The following is a 20863-nucleotide window of genomic DNA, read 5'->3' on the forward strand; positions in this document are numbered from 1 at the left end:
GACAAGCCTCCCTCTCCAAAGTTAGTAGATAAATAGACTCTTGGCAAACTACAGTTGTTCGTTCGATGTTTTTATTGAGTCAGGTAGAGACAAAATTGAGTTGATTGGATGGTATGCATAGCTAGTGGTCGTAGAAGGCCAATGGTTATCAGTCGTAGTGGAAAATAGACGGAGAATTCATTAAAAAATCTTTAAAGTGGTTGATAAACAAGTCAATATGGAGATTATTAGGACTGATATCTTGTTTTCACGCGTGAGACTCTTTGTAGTTTCCTAGTGGGAATAGAAAAATTGAAGAGAATTCTTTTGTATGGTTATGGTTATTACGGAATTTCTCTTTAATTTCATTGGGATTGATATTATCACTTTGTAATCTCTTGTACATGTTGCCCATAGAGGAAGATGGTTTCTCTCTTGTATTGATAGTTGGTAAGCCGGTGACTTTATTTCTAACAAAGTGCTGGGACATGGTAGCTGTGTTAGACAAGCAAGTACCAGTGCAACTTTCATCTGACTCTCTTCTTTACTTTCAACCGTCCTTTATGTTGAAAATATGCATTGGACCCTTTGATGGCCAGTGAGTGTAGCCGCCCCCCCCCCCTCCTCTCTGGCCCTGTGTTTAAAGACAGTTGAAGGACCAAGCTCCTTTGCACAGTACTTCCTTTTCACCATCTAATAGTAGCAAAATGAGAGCTTTTACTAAATGCGGATGTAGTAAGATCTTTTGTCCACAGATTCTTACAACATTTTTGCCTTCTAAATAATCCATTTGAACTGAACTGAAATGCATAAATCCAATACCAGTTCAAGTTTTTCTCTCTCTCTCTCTCTCTCTCTCTCTCTCTCTCATAAAATCCATCTAATGTGAGGCATCGAACTGGGGACAATGAACACACACAAAAAAAAGAAGAAAAACTGAAAATAAAAGTTCATGCCTAAGATCTTTTCATCTCATGTTGATCTCCATGATAATTAAACAAGCAAAATAAGACACAAAAAAGAGGGAAAAAAAAAGAGATCAATTGTACAATTAAAGCAAGATCTCCACAAATAAGCAACAACCCATCTTCATCAATCCAAATCTCAAGAAGAACCCGAAACCTTAGGCGACGTCACCGGAAAGAGTGGCAAAAGCCGGGGCTCGGCATCTCGTGGCGTCGGGATCCGCGGCGGATGCAAATAAAATCCTTTCTCAGCGATCGCTCTCTCCTCCGCGGAAGAAGCACCGGAATCCATCGCACGGTTGAACGGGTCCGGTATCAAAGGCGTAACGGGGCTGAGAACAAGCGAAGGGAGATCGAGCATGCTCGGAGACAGGATCTCCGGTTTGCGGGGCGAGAATCCGGCGTTAGGGTAGAACCCAGACATGAGAGGGTTGATCTTGAGATTTTTTAAGCTGTTTCTCCTCTCATAGAGCTTAAAAGCTGGTTTTTTAGGACCTGTTTTGGTAGGTGGAGTTGAAATTTTTGGGGGATCTGAGGCTGATTTTGTTACCTGTTTGGTGGTTTCAGAAGAGCCAGTGAGCATTTGAACCACATGTTTGAAGGAAGAGGTATCTGCTTGGACAAAAGTTGTTGGGTATGCATTGGTTTCAGATCTTGGAATGGGTTTTGGAGTCAAAGGAATTCCATTGCTACTACTGCTACTACTGTTTGGAGATGTTTGGAGAGATGGGTTCTCTTGATCTTTAGATTTTGGGGAGTTCTCCATTGATGGGTTTTTTTTTTTTTTTTTTTTCCTGAGGAAGAGAAAGAAAACAAGAGAAAATAAGAGGAGATGTGTTGGGTTGGGTGGGGGAAAAAAATGAGAGGAGAGATAGGTGGTGGTGAGTTGTGTGTGGGAGAAGGTGGATCAAAGACTCTTCTCTCCTCCTTTCTTTTTCTGTTTTTGTTTTTGTTTTTTTGGTTTCTGTGTTATGATGTTGTGATTGGGTGTTAAAAAAGCCAACGGTTTGAAGGCAAATAAAGTTAAAGAGGGGATTGGTCGTTTACCAAATTACACCCTTGTAAAAGTCGCCCAAAGTTTCAACATGTCATTGACTTTTTAGTACTGCCACTCCCTCTGCCCCTGGCGCTCACTCTTAAGTAGATAATAATACAATCATACCATCTTCTCCAGAACCAGTCTTTTCTTTCTTTTCCACCACTACCCCCTTTGTCGTCAGAGTATTACGAGATCTCCCCTTGGTTTTGTCTTCCTCCACATCTTCCACCGTTCATCTATCAACCTAATGAAAGGGGCTGGATCTCACTTTTGATTGATCCGAACCGTCCATTTTATACGCCTCGCATTCGATCTCATGTAACACTAAAGTTGCCTCAACCATACAATCTTATCACCAAAAATGTGAATTTCTTGCCACTGAATTGAGTTGTTGCCTATGCACGAGTTCATATTCAAAAGAAATGCTATGGATGTTATGATTAGCAAGGATTCTAGACATTAGAGATCCAAAGCAAAGTCTATCAAGTGGACGGTTCAGATCAGTGAAAGGTAGACCTGGCAAACGGGTGGGTTGGGTCGGGTCGACCCGCAGGTTACCTGCATGTTTTTCCAAAAGAGCGCTTTTATTGGGCGGTGATAAATTCACCCCCTTCTATGTATGAATTCACCCTCTAATTTTCAAAATGGAACCATAGGATGATCCAAACCGTCCATTTGATGGGCCACAACGTAAATAGATCGTGCCCCAAAAAATCATTGCCATAGGACGATCTCAACCGTTCGATCTATAGAAGTTTCCATATTGTCAGTCCCTCTTTAGATCGGAGGGTTAGAATCATCCTATGCTAATGATTTTTTGGGCACAACCTATTTACATTATGGCCCATCAAATGCACGGTTTGGATCATCCTATGGTGTGGGCTGTACCTTCCAATCATCCATTTTGAAAAATAGGGAGTGTATTCACGCATAGTAAATTAGTAATGCTCATGAGCTGCTAGAAGTTGGGAGTCCTAAAAAAGTGAGATGCTGTTGGAAGGGTTGATTTTCAAAAACAAGTGCACTATTCCAGCTCAAAAAGTGAGATGCTCTTAGCCCTTTATCTCATTTTCTATTTTAAAATAAAAAATGTTAAAAAAAATCCAAAAAATCGCAGGTGCCCGTGGGTTGACCCGACCCGTGTTTTTGCGGGTTGGGTCACCCACGGATCGGTTTTGGCAGGTCACTAAAACCCCGACCCGTGCCCGCAAATTTGCGGGTGGGTTGGGTCGACCTGCGGACACGGGTCGCATTTGCCAAGTCTAGTCAAAGGTGTGACCCACTACAAGAGTGCCAAAGTTGTAGCTAAGGGACCCACCCAATATGGGGGCTCTTGGTTCATTGTTTCCTTCAATAGTAGCTAGGAAATCAACCATTCAACATAATTTTTGCTTAATACGATTTCAACGTTCAGCTGGCATTTAAATGTCATAAAAAGCAAAAGAAAAGTCATTGGGCATCTTCTAGACTAATAAAAGTAGTTGGTTAATTAGTCTTTGCCTCTTCATAAACCGGGCCACGTCTCTTTCGTATTCCTTCAAAGTCTGACTTCATAACCATTAATAAAAATGAAATTCTAACCTCTTTGTTTTTTTTCTTATCAGTTCAACCTAAAAACATAAAAAGTGGGAATAGAATTTTAGTTGTCAATTAGGGTTTGGAAGGTGGTTCGTGAATCGGATCAATCAATTGTGTGGTTTCAATGAAATGGAGACAAGACCCCAAAAAAAGAGAAAGAGGAATCACATTCTCATTTAGGAAAGGAAAACATACAAAGGGACCACTGTATGTCTATTTCAGAATGTCATTACTACCAGAAGAGACTTTTCATCTACAAACTCCAACGATTCAAGGCTTGTATTGTGGAATTTCTAACAAACTACATACATGCAAATGTAGTGGATTAACAACATTTAAATCACTAGCTAGAAAAAGAAGTGGGAACACATCTTCCGTGATGCCGTTAATGACCATAGGACGACGATGTTAAAAAGGTAATCAAATCCGTTGATCCGACCTATTGAAAAATCCGACGGGCAAAATCCAATCTGATCACTTGCAAAATAATGGAAAGGAACAAACCACCAGATGCACACATCGATCGAGTTTTTCATGCGGTTCCACGAAGGTGATCAAATCTCTTCATCACCTTCTACTACTATGAGAAAGAATTAAACAAGAATTACAACGGATTAACTCAACCGAAATTTAATAACCTTTTCACAGCTCTATAAACACTAAAAGACAAGATGGGTTAGTGACAATCATAGTTTTAAATTTTGGCCGAAAGGTCCGGACCGAAACATAAATGTACTGAAACCGAAATTGCAGAAATTTACAAAATCTCAGTGGAAATTTCGCAAATTTTTTTGATAAAATATTAATTTTTATTCCTTTACAAAATTTTGACCCAAAAAAACGAAATTTCGATCGCCTACCGAATTTCCGCTGAAATTTCAGGATTTTGGCTAAAATTTTTGTTTCGGTGAGGACCGAAATTTTAAACCTTAGTGACAATATCAAAATATGGTTGTGCTGATATCATTTCCCATCCCATATTAAAATGACCACTTATGCCATTGAAAATAATGATAGAACACCCATTTTAGAGGCATTTTTTAAAAAATGCACCAAGAGCAACTTTTCTTACAAAAAGACAACAAATCTCTCTCTCTCTCTCACTCACACACACACAAACACACAACTCTGCTTTCCTTCTACTTCTCTTTCCTTACCTCCCTAAAGTAATCTAAAAAGGAAAGTTAGTTATTTTATTTCATTGGTTGACTAAGGGAGGGGATGATTACAGCCAGGACTTGTTACAGTATAAGTGCGCATGTTAAGGTCCGTCTGGTTACATTACTTTCCTAGGAAAAAAAACCTGAAATAAATGATCAGTGACTTGTCTATCTAGTTTTGCTATGAATGGATCATATCAAATTATTCTAGCCCACATTCATCAGAAAAAAGGTTTTAGAGTTTGACGGGTGGGGTTTTTGGGGCACAATTCATCTATGTCTAACAGATGAAAGGATTAGATCATCCAATTGGTGGGCCTCGCCTGTATATTTGCAGCTATATGTAATGCAAATTTCTAGGGAACACCAACACACACTTATATCGTAACAGCTCATTAAGTGCAACAAAGTGGCATAACTTCTCACATGCAAAAGCGAATATGGCTAGCTAAAACCTAATAAATAAATCGGTGGGATTTTAGGAATTTCGAGCTCAATCAATGGGATGCCTTGTTTTTCCAGATTGGTAGGGTTCATTGACCGCTTCACTTGAAAACTTCGCCCTCGGTCAATAATGCCAACAATAATATTGCATCATCAACTCTCCACTTAAATATAAAAGTGCAATTGATCTTCATTAAATTCAGTATTACGTCTCCTCTCTTTTTCTTCTTTTTTTTCGCCACCGACTTCTATTTGAGTAACTTAAAGAGCAAATGATCAGGCAGAATGCCCCTGATTCTTTAGCCCTTCAATTTTTTTTTATTTTTTTTGTTTCTGGTGTGGGGTAGGGTGGGTTTTGTTAACGAGTGCCTCTCGGGCACTGGTTAAGGTGCATTGGGAACATGGTTATGAAAATCTCCAAACATTCTAGTAACGTGAGTAAAAACATGTTCCCGATGCACCTCGTTAACAAAACCCTTTTTGTAATATTGAAAAATAAAATCATAACCATGGTTCTAAATTTCGACCGAAATCCTAAATTTTCATATATATACTCGAAATGGTACAATATTTCCGTCGAAATTTAGTTTATCCAGAAATTTCATCCAAAATTTAAGGATTTCACCCAAAAATCTCGATTTTTATTCATTATTTAATATTATCCCGAAATTTCGGTAATTTAGGCCAAAATTTTGTACGAGATAAAATATGAAAGTTCAACACTCTCTCTCTCTCTCTCTCTCTCTCTCTCTCTCTCTCACACACACACACACACACACACTTGTGAGACTACTGATTACTCCAAAAGCTTAAGCTGTTGGAGATGGTGTTATTTAATCTTTCATACTTTAACACTAACACTCTCCCTCACGTGTGGCCCCTCTTTCTAGGGTTGGCATACACGTGGCACATGTGGCCCCTCTTTTGGGTTTGGCCATTTCATGTGGATTTTCACTATAAGGAGGTTTGAACTCGACCTTTGGCTTTTGTATGCTCGGTTATAGCTTTTCCATTAAATTTTTTTGTTTTCTCTTTTTCTTCCTTTGCGGGTTTATCTCTCGCCTCTGTTTGCTCTATCGAGCCCGATGTACTTCACTCCAGGCTTTGCTTGTTTCTTCTAATATATTGTCGGTAGGGGTCCCGCCTAACCCCAGCTTACTCATCAAAAAAAAAAAAAAAAACTCGACCTTTGGCTCAGATACAATGTGAAACTACCGGTTACTCCAAAAGCTTAAGTTGTTGGACAGTCTATTTGAAACCGATCGTAACCCACACAAAAAGTAGGATCCAAAACGAACTCCGAAAAAAATCCGATCACGAACCCATCGTGACCGAGACATGTGTGAATCAGATCGGATCCATTCACACCCCTAACGATATAGAAGTCAACAATTGAAGTAAAGGAGGCTTGATGGATCAAGGGCATAGGTTCATACTATAAAGGTGGCCGTTGGGATCAACAGATCTTTCACATAAATGATGCGGAAGTAGGGCCTATTAAGTTTCTTTTAGGAAGAGCATGAAAATGACTTTTTTGCAAGCATTTTCTTTAAAAAATTGAATGTGTAACTAATTGAGGAATGGCCTATGGTTGCGGTTCCCATCAACATATCAGTTCAAACACTAATAAAACCTAACCTTTTCTCTTCATTTTCACCAAACAACAGATTCTCTTATAAAATAAACCCCTTAATTTAATTTTTTGAAAATATGAGAAAATGATTCTACATTGATGTTAACACAAGGGAGATGAGATTCTCCCCTTTTCACTATTTTGACCCCCTTTTATTTGTCTTTTACTAGAAAATAAAGTCATTTGCAGGAGAAGTCAAGCAAAAGCTGGTGGAAATGTAAAAGATGGTGGAAATATCATTTCCCTTTAACATAAACAAACCTGATATTGGAGAAGAGGGTGGGGAATGTTAGATCTTGATAGTCTATCAGTGCGTGTTGTTTGATCTGGATCGTCTATCTTATCAGCCCGATTTGGCTAGATCATAGTGCAAATCACATTGTTTAGACTATCCTAACCATCGAATTAATTGACTTATCGGCCCGCTTTGGTTAGATCATAGTACAAATCACATTGTTCAGACTATCCTGATCATCGAATCATTTGTTTCTTTTAGCTTTTGTTTTTGAAGGTCGGCAATGGGGAGTTAGAATCATCTCATCAGAATATTATTTTGGGTTAGTGGCAATCTATTGTGGGAGCCACCTGATTGAGAGGTCTAGTAGTGAATATCCACGTGTCAATATTGTGAGAATGATTCAGGAACACCACCCAAGAAAATTATTGATTTAAATATGCTTAATTATGTATTTTATTCTTCTAAGAGCTCGATCCTGGTTGCACATCACCACCACACACGTGTCCTGTGCTCAGGAGATCTGGACCGCCCATATGAAAATCAAACTTAGATCCATGGGCTTATGAAGAAAATGTTCGAGGTTCAAATCAATGGCAAAGATCCAATTGGTGAAACAATTAGAATTGTACAATTTTTTGTATGTTTTGTGTCCTATAGGGCCCACTAAATGGACGGTCTAGATCCTTAACCAGGTTTAGAGAGTCTTATGATTCTGTCGAGTTCATAAAAGCTCACAAGAAAAGAACAAAAGCATATGCAGAAGTGACATCTGATCTGTTTTTTTCTTTCTTTTTTGCTTGGAGTCTTAACCTACCGTTGAATAAAAATTGGTTCAATTATAATTAATGAGGTTTTATTAAGCCCACACACTCCAAACTCCCCTCATTAAATATCTTAGGAAAAGAATAAGAACTCCTTTAATCAAGTTTAATTAAACATAAGTTTCTTCTAATCAATTGTATTATAAATAATCCATTGTGATGTACTTGACTTGAGATCCTTTTGGGAATGGATGGTGGATGATCAAGTATACATCGGTTAACAACGGTTTGGATTGAATTCGACTCGAATCCGACCCAATTTCAAGGTAAAAACTCAACCCAAATTCTGAGTATCAACCCCAAGTTGGCGCGCTGTTTGGATGCAGGGAAAACTTTAGCCATGGAAAATTCATTCATTTGGTTACCCATGATTTTTTCCAAGGTTGAATTTTTCCTGTTTTTGAGAAAATTGCAAACCTAATGGGCCCTGGAGGTTTCTTTTTTTTTACCATGGTTTTTTTTTTTTTACCGTAGTTCCTAATGGTCCAAGGCGACTCCTAAATAATATTTTCAATATTTTTTATATTCAATGGTGGTAATGACTAATTAAGATGGTAATAAGTTGTTGAGGAAATTCCTTGTGAATTGTGGCCCACATGCAATTTTTCTTATTCAAGAATCAAGTGCAAGAACACCTCATGTGCAAATGTAGAACATATAGAGTTGTGTAAAAGGGTTCGGTTATGGATGTGTTTTGGTTGGATTTGGGCATATGAATGAGAAGGGAAAGAAAAACACACATTGGCTCCCATTTTTTCTAGATGGAAAGGACCCCAACCTTGGCCTTTTCTCTTGGGACAAATTGTTAAAGCTTCCTCTTGCATAAAAAAAGAATCATGTCATGTCTCTTGGTGAAGATGAAGTTTGAGCTTGCATTCTAACATTTTTAAATTGTTGAGTGGAGAAAGAGAACATCACCCAATTGGTAAAGGCTTTGTTCTGCAACCTTGTGGTCAGAGGTTCAATCCAAGCTTACCTACCAAAAAAGAGAGACCCTCACACTCTCTTTGAAACCTTCCTTTTTACTTTAATAATCCATAAGGTTTTCCATTTAACTAATGAGCAAACCATTGAACTCTATTTGTAATTTGGCACCTCTTGCAATTCAAAACCAAAGCAGACATCCTTATCACTTGATCTATGGATATGCCATTTGATCTTTGACCTTTTCCTTGTTGGGATCAGAATCATCAACATTAGTCACTATAATGTTTCATTTTTTTTTATAGAAAATGCATTATCTTATGTAGAATGTAACCTGTACAGGGGAACTTTGGACCACTTCTATGCTTTGGCAAATGGATTGCTAAGGAGGGCAGACACTCCTTGCTGTCCTCTTCTTTTATGTTTTCTTGTTCTTCTTTATCTCTCTATTATAATACAGGCAGTGAGAGATCCCAACCACAAAGCTGCAGAGCTCCTTGTGAAGAAAAGGGGACCAACAGATTAGAAAATTAAGTGCCCTTAAGTGGATGCAATGCAGAAAGGGATAGATTCAGAGAATAGCTGATGTAAACACAGCTTTTGCACATTTTCCTTTACCCATTAGCAAAAAGAAAAGCACATGCACCATGAATCTAGGCTGCACAACAATGAATAATGGGGAAAAAGATCTGAATTGGTAGGATCCTTTTATTGGAGTCCCTTGAACTTGGACGCAAACATGGGGGAGAAAACTAATCGATGAAAATTAAAAGAACAAATATTTGAATGATAATATAGCTAGAGAAGAGACCCATATGACACGTGTCTCGAACTCCATCGTAGATCTTTTCAATTGGTATGTGAGTCTCTCATCACTTTCTGATTTGACCAGATGGGAATTTGTCAATGGGCGCAGATCTTGCCACGTGGCCAGGCTTCTTTAGCAGGTGTTAGTATATGTTGAGCCTCACATTTAGTGGAAAAGAAATGGCAATGATAAACGGTAGAAAGAAATGTACAGAAAACAGAACTGTTAATTTGCATATCATGAGCATGGAGTTTGGGAAGTAAAACCAAATTTATTCTTAGAGTGTATGCTGTAAGGAACTATATATCGAGCAGTCTGGCTGTATTTGTGAAACTACCAATTACTCCAAAAGCTTAATCCGTTGGAGAAGGTGTTATTTAATCTTTTATACTTTTAACACTTCCCCTCACGTGTGGCCCCTCTTTTTCGGGTTGGCCTACACATGGCACATGTGGCCCCTCTTTTGGGTTGGCCATTACACGTGGATATTTTTAACATCAAGGAGTTTTGAACCCAGAACCTTTGCTTTGATACCATGTGAAACAACCAATTACTCCAAAAGTTTGGGCCGTTTGAGGTGTTATTTAATCTTATTTACTTTTACAGTATTAACATTCTGTGGCACATCCTGTACACTTTGTTAATGTGTAAAATTTGTGTCTGTATTATGCTCTGTTTAAAGCTGAGAATGATGCAATTTTTAGCAGTTTGCATCACTTCCAAAACAATTATAAATTTATAATCTCTTATGTCTTACTGCTAAGACTATGAACCAGCATTGTTCCAAATGTTGATAAGTTATTGTCACTTATTTCTAATACTTAATACATAATCCATTGATTTAAGATATAGAAGGGTACCTTCTTAGGAAACATTGTTTAAAGTAGATACAAGAGAAGGAGAATGATGTCTAAACTCCAAAGTACATATTGTTGGGTAATTTGGGGTAGGTTCATCAATTCAACAATATAAGTGATAAATCAAGTAGCTAATTATGAAGAATAAGGAATTACCGACGATAGTATTGTACGTAATCTCAAATCCGTAACCAAGATTAACCCAAAATATGATAGAAAGGAAAGGAAATTTGAGTGTTAGAGGTACATTATTGGTTTAACGCTGCCCTTAAGATAGATTATCGCCCCACCATTGATGGTATGTGATCGTGTTCCTTGCAACCTATCTCTAGGATACCACCCCACTTTTCTTTGTTATTGACGGTGTACACACATTGGCTCAAACCTTGCGAACACGATCTGTGCCGACAATTTCCCCAAGTAAAATTAAGAAACTTAAAGAAAAAAGAAAGTATATTGAAGAAAGCATAGAAAAAGTATCAAGGAAACATACAAAGACAATGCAGAGAGGTGAACCAAGGTTTCTTTTTTTCTTTTGTTATTGTGAGAACATTCCTCTTACACAACATATATCTCTCCCCGAGGTTTCTTTTTTGGTAAGTAAGATGGGGTTCGGTAGGACCCCTACCAGCAATTAAATATAGAAAAACTTACAATCAAAGGAAGGGAACTCCAAGGGAATCCTTACATATTGTATCTAGGTATATAGAAAACCTTCTCTTCACAGGAATTCGTTGCGGCAGTTGCAACAGCAGTAGCAATGGCATCAACAACAATGGCAGATGTAGCCAGGAAAACAGCACTGGACTCATGGCTGGCAGTGACAGTAGGAGGTCCTGGGTATTCTTTCTAGATAGAGAGACATAGAACCTAGTGCACTAGAATCATGGGTAAGGCAAGGACAAAGAGTTAGTCGAAGAAAGTGTCATATGGATTGGGGGAGGGAGGAGGATGGTGATGGACATACCTATATGATAATTAATATTCTCTAATACCTTATATAAAATGCAGCCACTAACAATATTAATTATTAGAGCCCCAACTGTAGTTTAACAATGTTTTTTTTCTTTTGGAGGATTAAGTTTCCTGGTTATGTCAAAGATTTGAGAAATGTGGTATTTGTTATTCTTGAATTCTCAAATCCCGATTCATAGCCTCATCCATGAAATCTAACAATTTGGTGCAAGAAACAAGAGCTTGGAATGCACATATTAGAACAGAATAACTGGATTCAAATGATATTGAGAGTACACACATGACCCTGAACTTTCATATAAAAACTCATCCAGAAGTAGTGATAACAGCTGATACAACTTGGAAGAAGCCCTGCTCAATGAGCTTCAAAATGCTCTGCAAATCACATGCTCACTAGGTGTGAAACATATGGATGGAAATGTTGCTTTCTGTCTGAGCTATATCCATCAACAAACACTACATCAAAGTACTCGAGCAATATTCTTAAACTCAGTCAAACAAGAGTGCAATATCTTCTGGCGCTTGCGAAGGGACTGACATTCATTTTGAAGGATGTCAATGGCACTAGGTGCTACAAACATGTCCATGAATTTCTCATCATTCACCGCAAACAAATCTAAACTGAGCTCCACCACCAGCCTATCTCGACTGCATCACCATGAAAAACACAACCATGAAAGAAGAAACATCAAATTCAGCATCAATTCTCAAAGACAAGCCTAAATAGTCAGGAAGACATGAAAATGAACAAGCAGGGTCCCACTAAGATTCTTTGCTTAGGTGTATGAAGAAATGTTCACCCATACATGGTATAAATTTATAAACCCATTGTTCCATAACTTACCGATAAACATAAGAAATCAAACATCTGCAAATTTGCAGGGTCCAACTATGATTTTTGAGTGCATAAGTGTAAACAGAAGTGTGAGTGGCACAATACACACATTTCTTATTTTTACACATTGATGCCAGTGCTTATGAATGCATTTATGCGTCCAAAATTTCTTGCACTTATGCATGTATGGAACGTACATATATGTATTATCTACTACGTATGAGGTTATATATAGTTTTCTGCTCGATACCTCGGATAAGTTATCTGAGCAAGAGCTCAAAAAAACATATGGGCCCACATTGTTTGGATGATCCAAAGCATTCATTTGGATAGTCCAAAGATAGATAGAGTGTGCACAAAAAATCTGCTCCACGGGATTATCCTAACCCTTCGATTTGTGGAGGTTAAAGTGGATGGGTATAAACCTCCACAAATCTGTCCATTTTTAACCTCCAAAAATAGAAGGGTTAGGATGATCCTATGGAGCTGATTTTTTGGGCACACCCTATCTATGTAAGGGCCTATCAAATGAATGCTTTGGATCATCCAAACAATGTGGGCCCACATGATTTTTTGAGCTCTTGCTCAGATAACTTATCTGAGGTATCATGCAGAAAATGTTTCCCCTATACATATATATATGAGAAAACGGTTCCTACACACATGTGTAGATAAGTTATCTACACACTAGCTTAAAATACAGTGGGGGCCACATTATTTGGGTGATCCAAACCGTTTATTTTTAAGGCCCTCTCATAGATAGGGTGTCCACAAAAAATCAGATCCATAGGATCATCCTAACCATTCGAAATTTGGAGGCAAAAAATGAACTAATTTGTGAAGGTTTAAAGACATCCATTTTACCTCCACAAATCGTAGGGTTGGGATGATCCTATAGATCTGATTTTTTTTGTAAACACCCTATCTATGTGGGGGCCTTTAAAATGGATGGCTTGGATCACCCAAACAATGTAGGCCCCCACTGTATTTTTAAGCTAGTGTGTAGAGAACTCTCTACACATATGTGTAGGAACCGTTTTCTCATATATATATATATATATATATATATATATATATATATATATATATATATAGAGAGAGAGAGAGAGAGAGAGAGAGAGAGAACATTTCCTACACACTTGTGTAGGTAAGTTACCTACACACTACCTTAAAATACAGTGGGGGCCCACATTGTTTGGGTGATCCAAACCATTCATTTGAATGGTCCTTACATAGATAGGGTGTCCACAAAAAATCAGATCCATAGGATCATCCTAACCATTCAAACTATGGAGGCAAAAAATGGACTAATTTGTGAAGGTTTATACACGTCCATTTTACCTCCACAAATCGTAGGGTTGGGATGATCCTATGGATCTGATTTTTTGTGGACACCCTATCTATGTGAAGACCATTCAAATGAATTGTTTGGATCACCCAAACAATGTGGGCCCCCACTGTATTTTAAGGTAGTGTGTAGGTAACTTACCTACACAAGTGTGTAGGAAATGTTCTCTCATATATATATATATATATATATATATATATATATAGAGAGAGAGAGAGAGAGAGGAAACTGTTGGTGCGCTTAAGCTCACCAAACTTATGGTGAGCTTAAGAGCCCAATCACATGGGGGCCCACTTTGTTAGGATGATCCAAAGCATTCATTTTAAAGTCCCTTACATAGATAGGGGGTGTACCAAAAATCAGCTCCATAGGATCATCCTAACCCCTCCATTTGTGGAGGACAAAAATGGACAGACACAAATCTGCCCATTTTTTGTCCTCCACAAATGGAGGGGTTAGGATGATCCTATGGAGCTGATTTTTGGTACACCCCCTATCTATCATAAGGCCTTGCAAATGAATGGTTTGGATCACCACATGTGATTGGGGAGCCATGTGATTGGGGAGCTTAAGCGCACCATAGGTTTGGTGCGCTTAAGCTCACCAACAGTTTCCTCATATATATATATATATATATATATATATATATATATATATATATATATATATATAAGAGAGAGAGAGAGAGAGAGAGAGAGAGAGAGAGAGAGAAAGAGAGAGAGAGAGAAGGGTTCCTGAGGTGGCGCTCACAAAACATAGGGGGCCCACTTTTTTGGATGATCCAAAGCATTCATTTGATAGGCCCTCATATAGATAGGGTGCCCACAAAAAATCAACTTCATAGGATCATCCTAGCCCTTCCATTTGTGGAGGTTAAAATGGATGGGTATAAACCTCCATAAATCTAAACCCCACAAATGGAAGGGTTAGGATGATCCTATGGACCTGATTTTTTGTGGGCTTATCTATGTGAGGGCCTATCAAATGAATGCTTTGGATCATCCAAACAAAGTGGGCCCCATATGTTTTGTGAGCGCCATCTCATATAAGCTAGTTACTCATATATATATATATATATATATATATATATATATATATAGAGAGAGAGAGAGAGAGAGAGAGAGAGAGAGAGAGAAAACTGTTGGTGAGCTTAAGCGCACCATTTTTTTGGTGCGCTTAAGTTGTTATAACGCCTCCCATTGGTGCGCTTAAGCGGGACCCAGTGGAACCCAAACATTTAAACGAATGGGAGGCGCGTTATAACAACTTAAGCGCACCAAAAAAATGGTGAGCTTAAGCGCACCAACAGTTTTCTTATATATATATATATATATATATATATATAGAGAGAGAGAGAGAGAGAGAGAGAGAGGAAATGGTTTGTGAGCAGCTGCTCATATAAGCTTATCTGAGCAAGAGCTCACAAAGACATGTGGCCCCACTTTTTTGGGCTGTACAAAGCACTCATATAATTATATATGCTTTTATGAATATGTCTGCACAGATATTATCCTTACCAAGGAGTTAAAAATCCAGCGTTCAAAGTTGATAGAACACTTCTCTCAATAAGAACTTCACGAATTCTTGCAAAATGTTGTGCAGCCGAAAAACATATCTCTGAGTAAGCTGACCCTGATCTCGAGCCAGTACCTCCATTACTAAAAACAAGACTGCCATTTTGGGGTCGGAGATTATCTGCATTTCGGCTACTTGCCGAAATCCTCGCCTGCCGTTTCCTCCCTGCAATTTCACCGCAGTTTCCATTATCCTTTTTCTTAGCTCCATAAATGGCATCACTTGGTTGATCAGGAGATGGCGTCTCAGGCACAGTCAATTGGCTTTCTCGGAGTGCGTCTTTAGTTTCTGTTCCTTTTCCAGGTGTTGTTTGTTGTTGTTGCCCTTTCGGAGGTATATTCTCCTGATCCTCACCTGTTGTTTCATCTTGACCCATTGCACCGTCGGATAGTTCCAGGAAAAAGGAAGAGGCAGGGGATTGGTTGAATTTGTACATGGAGGTTGCACCGGGGCCCAAACCTCCTAGGAAGTCATTTTCATAGCAGACCTGAGAATATGGGCTTGTAACGGAATCAAGGTGGTGGCGAATCAATTGCTTGCATTTCTTGCCAAGATCATGTATGAAGTGGTTGTAAGAACGCCTTAAAGATGCACGGAAGCCAATGTACCCAGCCATATCTCCACACTTTCTTGCATCTGAGCACAAGACAAACCAACATATTATGTTCGGGGGAAGAAATATAAGCAAATTTGTGAATGTTATGATTTTGTTGGCCACATAGTATAAATGTAAATTGAATATTTCTACAGTTATCTTATCAAGTTGAACATAGAGCAGAAGGCTACTATCTCACTTTACATTTGTATGTTTCAGATACCCCATGAAGGTGCAAAAGTGTGAAATTTAGCACACACTGCTTAATAGAAAGGAAGAAGATGTAAAAGAATGTAAATGTAAATACGTATGTGTGTGTCTACACACACACACACACACACACAGAGAGAGAGAGAGAGAGAGAGAGAGAGAGAGAGAGAGAGAGAGAGAGAGAGAGAGAGAGAGAGAGAGAGAGAGAGAGAGAGAGAGAGAGAGATGATCGTAATCAACATAGTTTTGATCTTCTTCTTCTTCTTCTTTTTTTTGCAGCAGTTCATCATCTTGGATATGTTACAACAAAAAGATGAGTGGTATAAGTTAATTCTGTACAGAATCATTTCAAAATTGAAAATAGGATATGGTTATTCTTGTTAAAATTTGTAGCCAAGACTAGCAATCAAGCTAACCGGCAGCTTTCAAAAATGGCTACCGCATATGCGCTTTGCTACGATTTGGTGCGGAACTGAAAGAAGCTGAAAGAAAGTTTCACACACGCGACATAGGAGTCAAGCAGCAATCGAGAGCTGATGGTCTGATTCCACCTAGTGGCGAATTCAACCAACAGAGCTGATGGTCTGATTCCACCTACTTTCCTTTTTTCTCTGATCTCATTCTGCTTTAGCTTTCGACCAGCCCTTTCAGTTCAATGAAGCTAATCGCTCATCTGACGACCCAAACCAGCCACTCTATCCATGAGAGTTTATGAGTCAAATCCTGCCCTTTTTTCTTACGTAGGTAAGCTGAGGGTCGACAGTACCAGTGCGCTTTGAGCTACCAGAGCAAGGAGATACAGCTTGAGCAATTCCAAACTTTGGATCCAATTTTTTGGAAAAGTTTCATCATAATTTGGTATCAAAGCATCAATCGTAGAGTTGTTCTATATCAGCTTCCTTCATTAGTGAGTAATTGGATTGACATGGGATTTACATAATCCCCCTTTGTATATAACACTATTTTATAAGCACCATTTATATTCCTTTAATTAGGAGGATATCATGGAAGCATAACTATAGGTAAAAGCAAATGAAGCTAATTTGATTGTTACTATGAAGGAAAAAAAAACTGAAAAAGACTTGTTATCATACCCACAAACAATTAAGATAAAGGAGAATGAGCAGTCCAAAACAGTAATATTTCAGTCATTGTTGTAGTTTGATCTTTTAATAAACAAGCAGAAGAAGGAGAGACAGGTATAGCAATGAATGAAATTAATTAGTGACAGAAACATGCCAATCTTGATACCATACTAGTCAGGATAGTGGAGAAGAGGAACCAAACGCGGTGAAGCTATAATACTATTAAGGATGACTGTTGATATAACACAATCATTAAACTGGACGGCTGTTGATAATTTCTGATTCTCACCATCCATACCACTTGATTAAGGTAAAAGCATTCATCAATATTACATTTTGTAGCCAATAACACTACCGTTAAAGAGAAATAATCTACTGGATATGAAGGGTTACCTAGATCCATACAATTCAAATCATGGCTGTGAGTGCGCTCTACGGAAAGGTCAAAGAGGTTTATTAAGACAAATGCAAGTCGATCACATGCAGTGTCTAGAAGTGGAGAGAGCCATGATCTTGCAGCTGCACGAGCTATCTCTGCAGCTGCCTCTGTTAATCCCCCACCCCCACCACGTCCAGCATGGGCAAGTAAAATATTCGCAACCTGTTGGAGAAACCCAAAAAAAAAAAAAAAAAAAAATCGAACAAACTTAGGCAATTTTCTATCAGATCCTACAGGACTAATCTAATTACCATTTTGAAATAGTAGAAAGTACCTTCTCCCTTGAGACTGTTGGACATTCAATAGAATATGTAGCGCAACGAAACTCATGTATTACTCTCTCAAATGCCGCACCACCATACAACTTAAGGGTTGAATTAGGCGGCTTTACATCTGCCGTCACACCGGGCCAGCTTCCAACACCACTCTCTAACTGTTCCTCCGCAGTTGTTTTTCCCCATTGCTCTGGAGCAGGATCGGCCGCTCCATCTATCAACGCCCCCTTCAAGACCAAGAAAAGAAAAGTTTGCCTATATAAATTTTGCACACAATGGTGGTTCAAGGAAAAGAAAAATACAAATAGGAGAGGGTGAGACTTCTTAGCAACATACTACATGTCTGCAAATAGAGGCAGCATGCTCCATGGCAGATCTTCGAAGATAGGCAACATCTGATGTTGCCTGTAACTTGGATTCGAGATGAGTTAATTCTGTGGTGACTTCACCACAGCGTTGTTCTAGCAAAGCAAGTGTTGTTGGAGTCGCCTCTTTATACCTCTTCTGAAGCTCAGATTCCAAGTAAGTTCTGAGACAGCCAAAACCAATGAAAGGTCCAAATTTGTCTTCATTGAATCCTCCATTAACACTCTCACGCAAATGGCGGAGGACTTCTACGTCAACCTGAGAAATTTGCCGACGAAACTCGTCGTTGGACACTGTGCCCCTGTCTTTTGGTAGAGCCACAAAAAATGGGTGAGTGTTGTCCCCTAGGTAACCGCTGGCACTCAAATAACGATCCACTTCCCATCTATCGCTAAACTCCTGCACACATTTATGGCCAGGAGTTTCATATGCATTTTAAGCTCAACTAATAGATGAATAAAATTACAATATGTTTTCACTGCAAGTAATGTTATGTTAACCTTGAGCCGATTGTCGAACTTGGAAACAACGATAATCGTGCGTTTAAAGGTTGGATCAATATCACGAATAGCATCTAACCAGAGTGATGAACACCATTCCACGCTGCTTTGTTGAAGGAACAAAAGAATGCGATGAGGAGGGCTTGCTAACGACTTCACCATCGATAGAATCTCATCAGGTGTGGTCTCTGGCTCCCCTTTCTTAGCCTTCAGATCTCAGACATTGAAATTAAGACAATTAAAATTATGAAAAATGATTAGTAGATACATTTTTTTATTATTTATAATATCAATGGGAGAGAGCACCTTAAGAACGAATCCAGGAGTGTCGATAATAGTGAGATTGGGACAGTGAGCATATTCGGCTCGCATCACGATCGGCTTTGGGGAAACCGCAGTTCGTGTCTTCTTCAAATGTGCCTCAGTTCGATGTTTTATAATATCTGCAACTGTCGTAGCCGAAACAATGGGACTTCCGTATTCTTCAGAATCCTCCTCCTGTGGTTATAATGGTTCAATGTCCCAGCTCAATGCAAATTTAAATAGAACGCTAAAATCCCCAAAATGAATAAAGAGTAACGCTAGTGAGGCGAGAGTAAGACCGAGCAAGGGACCGAACAAATGGGTTCTCACCCATCACAAAGTGACGTAAACAAGCCCTTAGGTTTAGGAAAATCAACAAAAAATATATATATATATATTTTTTTTTTTGGCACACAAGGCACATTCTCATTTTTGGGCACTCCCATCAGTCTTACTCTTGGTCACGATATCATTCTCCATGAATAAAATATAGAAGAACAGAGAAACAATGGAACAACAGAAATGAAATTAAGCAGAGAAAATGACAAGAAAAAAGCAACTATGAATGATACAAAAGATGGAAGAACACGTACATAAAAGCAAACTCTAACCATGCAAGATAAGCAAAAAATCACTAAACTTTGCATGTGTCAATAATCTGATATGAAATAAGAAATTAACATTTATGTTGAACTCTTAATTAGAATCCACAATATGCTAAAAAAGCCTGTGACAGCAACATCCTAAAACTTACAACTTAAATGGATAACAGAATACAAAAGGCAGCAGAATGTGTTTCACAAATAAATTTGATAAAAAAGACCCTTATGTGGCAAATAGAAGATCTAAATGAAGAATAGAAGAAAGATCACACAAAATCTACATAAATTTGAACATAGCAGCATCGTCCAAATTCAAATAGAATTCTTGAGAGAGACTACAGATAATCAAAACCCTAAATCGTATGAACAAGCAGAAAAAATACATCGGGAAAAAAATCAGCAACAATGAACCCTAAAATATAATCTGTAAACCTTATCAAAGAAAACAAACCCTAAATGAGTCATAGGAGATGAAAGAACAAATGAGCATTAACATAAGAATACAATCCTCAAACAAGAGTCAGAAGCAAATCCATAAAAAGTAAAATTAAACAAGAATCAGCCAAAAATGATGGAATCCATAAATCCAGCAAAACCCTAAATCCATAAAAAAAGAAAAGAAAAAGAAACCCCTAACAGACCTGGAATCGACAACGAGGGTCCGAGGCGGACGGATCGTGGACCATCTGGAGAATGAGGGGTCTGCGGGTTCCCATTTCGACCTCTCGGACGTTAAATCGAAAGCCGAGGAGGGCTTCGAGGAGCGAACTTTTGCCATCGGATTGTCCTCCAAGAGCGACTATTTCTGGTATTGGGAGTTTCTCTCCGAAAGCAACAGCGGCCGCCTGCAAGCGATTGTAGGCTTCGAATCGAGATCTGAACTCAGAGGTGGAAGAAGGGTTCGATGAGTCCATGGCGTTGGATTGTGGCCTTCTGGAAATGGAGGAAGAATTTGATTTCTGGTTTGGGGTTTTGACGGGTGTGCTATGAATGGCGTTGGTTGCCATGGAGAGAGAGAGAGGTTTGAAATTGGGATTTAGCCGAAGTAAGGAGGGGGGATTTTGAAATTGGGATATAGCCGTTTGAAAGATGGTTACTGGGATGGCCGGTTACCGGACCAAGAATTCAAAATTCTTTGGGAAAAGTACATATACACCTGGGGGTGCAAGTTTGGCCCTGTCAGCCCTGACCCGCCCTGAGCCCGAACAGGGTCAGGGCTGGATTTTTAGACCCTGACTTAGGTCGGGTCGGGTTCTGGGTTAATGCCTCGGGTACCCTGACCAGCCCGACCCGATCTGACCCTAAGTTT

General features: G+C 38.9%; 2 protein-coding genes across 2 annotated transcripts; both read right to left on the minus strand.

Annotated features, from left to right (window-relative positions):
* Positions 1-916: 916 nt before the first annotated feature.
* Positions 917-1934, minus strand: LOC143862434 (VQ motif-containing protein 4-like). Its single transcript, XM_077373481.1, has one exon. It carries the CDS (start codon positions 1708-1710, stop codon positions 1084-1086), a length of 627 nt encoding a protein of 208 aa, XP_077229596.1. The 5' UTR covers positions 1711-1934; the 3' UTR covers positions 917-1083.
* A 9705-nt stretch (positions 1935-11639) lies between these two features.
* On the minus strand, positions 11640-20569 carry DRP5A (Dynamin related protein 5A). Its single transcript, XM_077371666.1, has 8 exons — positions 20196-20569; positions 18956-19147; positions 18650-18856; positions 18120-18548; positions 17783-18010; positions 17463-17670; positions 15122-15815; positions 11640-12069 (listed from the first exon to the last, which is right to left on the minus strand). The coding sequence occupies exons 1-8, from the start codon at positions 20559-20561 to the stop codon at positions 11883-11885; spliced, it is 2511 nt and encodes an 836-aa protein (XP_077227781.1). The 5' UTR covers positions 20562-20569; the 3' UTR covers positions 11640-11882.
* Between the last annotated feature and the right edge of the window lie 294 nt (positions 20570-20863).

The sequence above is a fragment of the Tasmannia lanceolata genome, unplaced genomic scaffold (assembly GCF_043159265.1).
Source record: "Tasmannia lanceolata isolate RefF3 unplaced genomic scaffold, GAP_Taslan_0.1 ptg000037l, whole genome shotgun sequence".
In the NCBI taxonomy this organism is placed as follows: Eukaryota; Viridiplantae; Streptophyta; class Magnoliopsida; order Canellales; family Winteraceae; genus Tasmannia; species Tasmannia lanceolata.

Bases quoted from the DNA above. Each gene is read 5' to 3' on its own strand.
- LOC143862434 (XM_077373481.1), bottom strand. From the start codon at position 1,710: ATGGAGAACTCCCCAAAATCTAAAGATCAAGAGAACCCATCTCTCCAA.
- DRP5A (XM_077371666.1), bottom strand. From the start codon at position 20,561: ATGGCAACCAACGCCATTCATAGCACACCCGTCAAAACCCCAAACCAG. The intron at 18,857-18,955 runs GTGCTCTCTCCC...TGAGATCTGAAG, and splicing joins CTCCTGGATTCGTTCTTAAG to GCTAAGAAAGGGGAGCCAGA. The intron at 15,816-17,462 runs GTAACCCTTCAT...TCTTGTGCTCAG, and splicing joins TTTGAATTGTATGGATCTAG to ATGCAAGAAAGTGTGGAGAT.